The sequence below is a fragment of the Arachis ipaensis genome, chromosome B03 (genome assembly GCF_000816755.2).
Source record: "Arachis ipaensis cultivar K30076 chromosome B03, Araip1.1, whole genome shotgun sequence".
NCBI classification, from domain to species: Eukaryota; Viridiplantae; Streptophyta; class Magnoliopsida; order Fabales; family Fabaceae; genus Arachis; species Arachis ipaensis.
In genome coordinates, this window is record NC_029787.2 from 11,068,975 (window position 1) to 11,072,408 (window position 3,434).

The window sequence follows — 3,434 nt, forward strand, 5'->3', positions numbered from 1 at the left end:
CCATTGCATCAAAACTAAATTATATATATATACAATAATTTTTTAGAACAACATCTAATATAAAAGAGTGATATTATGAGCCAGAAAAGATTGAAGGGTCAAGAAAACCAACCAAGAAAGGTGATGGAGAAAGAAGACATCTGCACCTGATTGCAAAGGTTTTTTGTACTTGCATACTTGTACTTATAATCCAAAAAATAGTATCTGATACTAACTTCTACTTGATGTTTCTTCATGGAGCCCCACAAACCTACCCTTCTCTTCATCACTTCACAACCCCAATCTCTTATTCACAACTCAAATTATGAGTTCTTCTCCTTAGATTAGATGGCATGACAAAACAACAGAATTTTCTTTTATCAGGTATTAGAAGTCTTTGAGCAGATAGATGATCAGAGACTTTAACATCCATGGCCCCATATGGGGTAGTAGATTATGGTAGATACCTTACCCCATATGGTACAAACTATACAAACCAATAACCAAACAAGTCCAAAGAATTTTTTTATGACTTTCTATTTTCATTTGAGATTTGCTTTATTTCTTTCTCTCTTTTTTATCAGGATCCCTATTTTATTATTATTATGCCACCATGTCAGTGTTTCATATAATATATGGCATCTGGATACTCTTCTCTGAAAGGTGCTGTATAGTTGAGGTTACTGCTTCATGCTGCCCTTATTATCAATTCTTCAAACAAAGCAATAAGAGATTTGTGCAGAAAACTGATAGGTTTTGGAAGTTCAATGAACAAGCTGATAGATGGGTTGAAGTTGTGTTTCCTTATGATGATCATCTGGTATCTGAATTCAGCAACAAAGAAGGAGGATTGAATGAAGAACAGCATGAATTGTTTGATGCTAAGCCCTTGGATGTGGTTTTGCCACTGAGGAAGAGAATTTCATTGACCAGAATGTCAGATACATCTATTTGGGTCACTGGGGAAAGTGGTTCTATATATGAGAGGTTTTGGAATGGACTTGAATGGGTTATTGCCCCTCATGACTTGCCAATAGCATCCGGCCGCGCAACCGCGGTATTCATCATCAATCACATAATTCTTGCTGCTTCTGAAGCAGGAAATCTCTATCAGGTTACACCTTATAAGTATCATTAGTTTGTAAGGCCGTGTTTGGATATTGTCTCAGGACAGAAATACAGATATGTTGAGGGACAAAAACCTATTTAGACTAAAAGGATAGACTTAAATATCTTTGTCCTAAGACATAAGGACAGTGGGGACATATTTTATCCGTCTTTGTTATCTCAGTATCTCTGTATTTTACGTCCGGGGACAGTTATCAAATGTTCATTGTTTGTTTTGGATTCATATCTCACAATTACATGCATATATAGCTTAGCAAGTATTTAATTCAAGGACACTAGTATGATTTGATTTTGCACTTTAAATTGGTGTTATGTTAGTTGTTGGAACTGCAACAGTGCCTATTGCCTCTTGAGTTAACAGATTATATTTTGGTTTTAGCAGATGCATGTGCAATTTGGTGAAACCTCACAAACAGTTTGGTTGGATGTCACACCTACACTCAATCAAATCACAAATAATGATTCAAAGAAAAATCCTTTGGTGTTAATAAAGTCTGGAATTGTGTCACATGATAGGCAGTGAGTAAAGATAATAATACCTTTTTTGTTCTTAGATTGATTTAACAATGTATAATTCAAGCGTATGCTGAATTTAGTTTTTGTTGTTGGGACAGGAGAATTTATTTCTGCACAAGGAATGGAACACTGTTAGAACTTCTTGGGGTTGAGCCTCTAAGGTAAAACTCAAGTTTTGGAGCAAATATATTAGTGTTAAAGAAGTTAATCGTCTGCAAATATTATTAAGTTCGCTTCTATTCCGCGACATATATAGAGCAGATGGACAAATCATGGCCAACCAGCTGGAGCAAATGTAGCAGCAATAGCTGAAGTTGCTTCTGTAAGAGAAGTAGTGTATACCATAAGGTGAAGTTAAGATGTGGTGTTCTTTTTTTAAGGTGCAAATTGCCATGCTAATTCTATAAAGTATTAAATATCATTGTTCACCTTGTTGTGTTAATGTAGTTCTGCTGGAGATCTTTATGAATATGATGAAAAATCAAAACCATCATGGAAGAAGCACATATGGAAAGAAAGGACAGCACAATTCGTGCCTTTAGTACCATCTAAAGGGTGCACTCTAAGTGGACTGAGTGGTGATTATTCTGAATCTCTGTTTCTTCTAAACAAGGTACTTTTAGTTAGTTCACTAGAATTTCATTAAGTTCCAATTGGATTTTGAGATGGACAACTTGGAAAAATGTTGAATTTCAACTTCGCTCCCTCGAATTGAATTCTATCTGCCATGGACAGCATATTCTAAAAATGTCTGATAATTGTATATAGGAGGGTGATTTGGTAGAGAGGAGACTGCATCAGAGGAAGTGGAAATGGATGGTCCATGGAAGTCCACCACATCAAAATTTGACATCCATTACGCCGGCTCTACATGACGAATCAAGTGAAACTTTCTTTTCCTTGTTCTTCACTGGTGCAGCTGGATCAGTCTTTGAATATCAAATGCCAAAACAATTAGGTTAGTCATCCAGTTATGCTACAAATTATTTAACTTAATGCATATGAACTTCAAAACTTTAGCATAATATCTTCTAATGAATCAAATCATTCATGTATTAACCAGAGAGGTTTCAACCTGAATACTACTTTCTAGACACTAAATTCTCACATGAACACACATGCACAGGTACAACTAATCGATTTCCAGGAACTTGGGAAAATCATCAGCACCCTTTACATGCTAAAGTAGCAAGAGGTATAATTGGCTTGCCATTACAAGCTGGCAGGATACTGTTTCCACTAGATGATGGTAGACTTGCAGAATTACATCTATTAGGACTAGGCGGCGAAAGTTCAGGACCGGCTTTACCACAAAACTTTAGAAGGAAAGCATCAACTAAATATGTTTGGTCGATATTAGATGTTCCAGAGAGCGAAGGATGGAATGCAGAATATTGCACAGAAGAACGCGGCCCCAGAAATTGCCTTGCAGGACTAAAAGATGAGTCAATGGATTCTGGAACAAGTTCAGTAACAGGTAGGAGAAAGCAAAGCCAGACACAGAATTACTACTTATCGCTCGGCACTTCATTAGGCGAAGCGACTAAATCTACAGAAGATTATAATCTCCCTGATGGCTGGACTAGTAGTAACTTCCGGCTTCGATTGATGTATGAAGGAAAGTCATTTTTCTTCATAACAAATGATGGATTAGTGTTTGAACACATTTGTATTGAGAATGTTTGGGTGTGGCTGAAGCATGAGAGTTCTACAGCTATAGAAGGTATAGTGGGAAACTATAATGGAAGCTTGTTCATGGTTGATACATTTGGGAGTGTGCTTCTTAGAGAATGGCATGAAAATGAGATAGC

The 3,434-nt window shown here is 36.6% G+C and overlaps 1 protein-coding gene across 1 annotated transcript in view; it reads left to right on the plus strand.

The window, feature by feature from the left end:
* LOC107629555 overlaps nt 72-3,434 on the plus strand; it is a gene marked incomplete at its 5' end in the record, with an annotated part of 5,324 nt that continues 1,961 nt past the window's right edge. Inside the window, 8 exon segments of the mRNA XM_021117157.1 lie at nt 72-158; nt 722-1,093; nt 1,490-1,626; nt 1,722-1,784; nt 1,885-1,971; nt 2,071-2,236; nt 2,392-2,581; nt 2,750-3,434. Of these exon segments, the coding sequence (XP_020972816.1) occupies nt 72-158; nt 722-1,093; nt 1,490-1,626; nt 1,722-1,784; nt 1,885-1,971; nt 2,071-2,236; nt 2,392-2,581; nt 2,750-3,434 (1,787 nt within the window).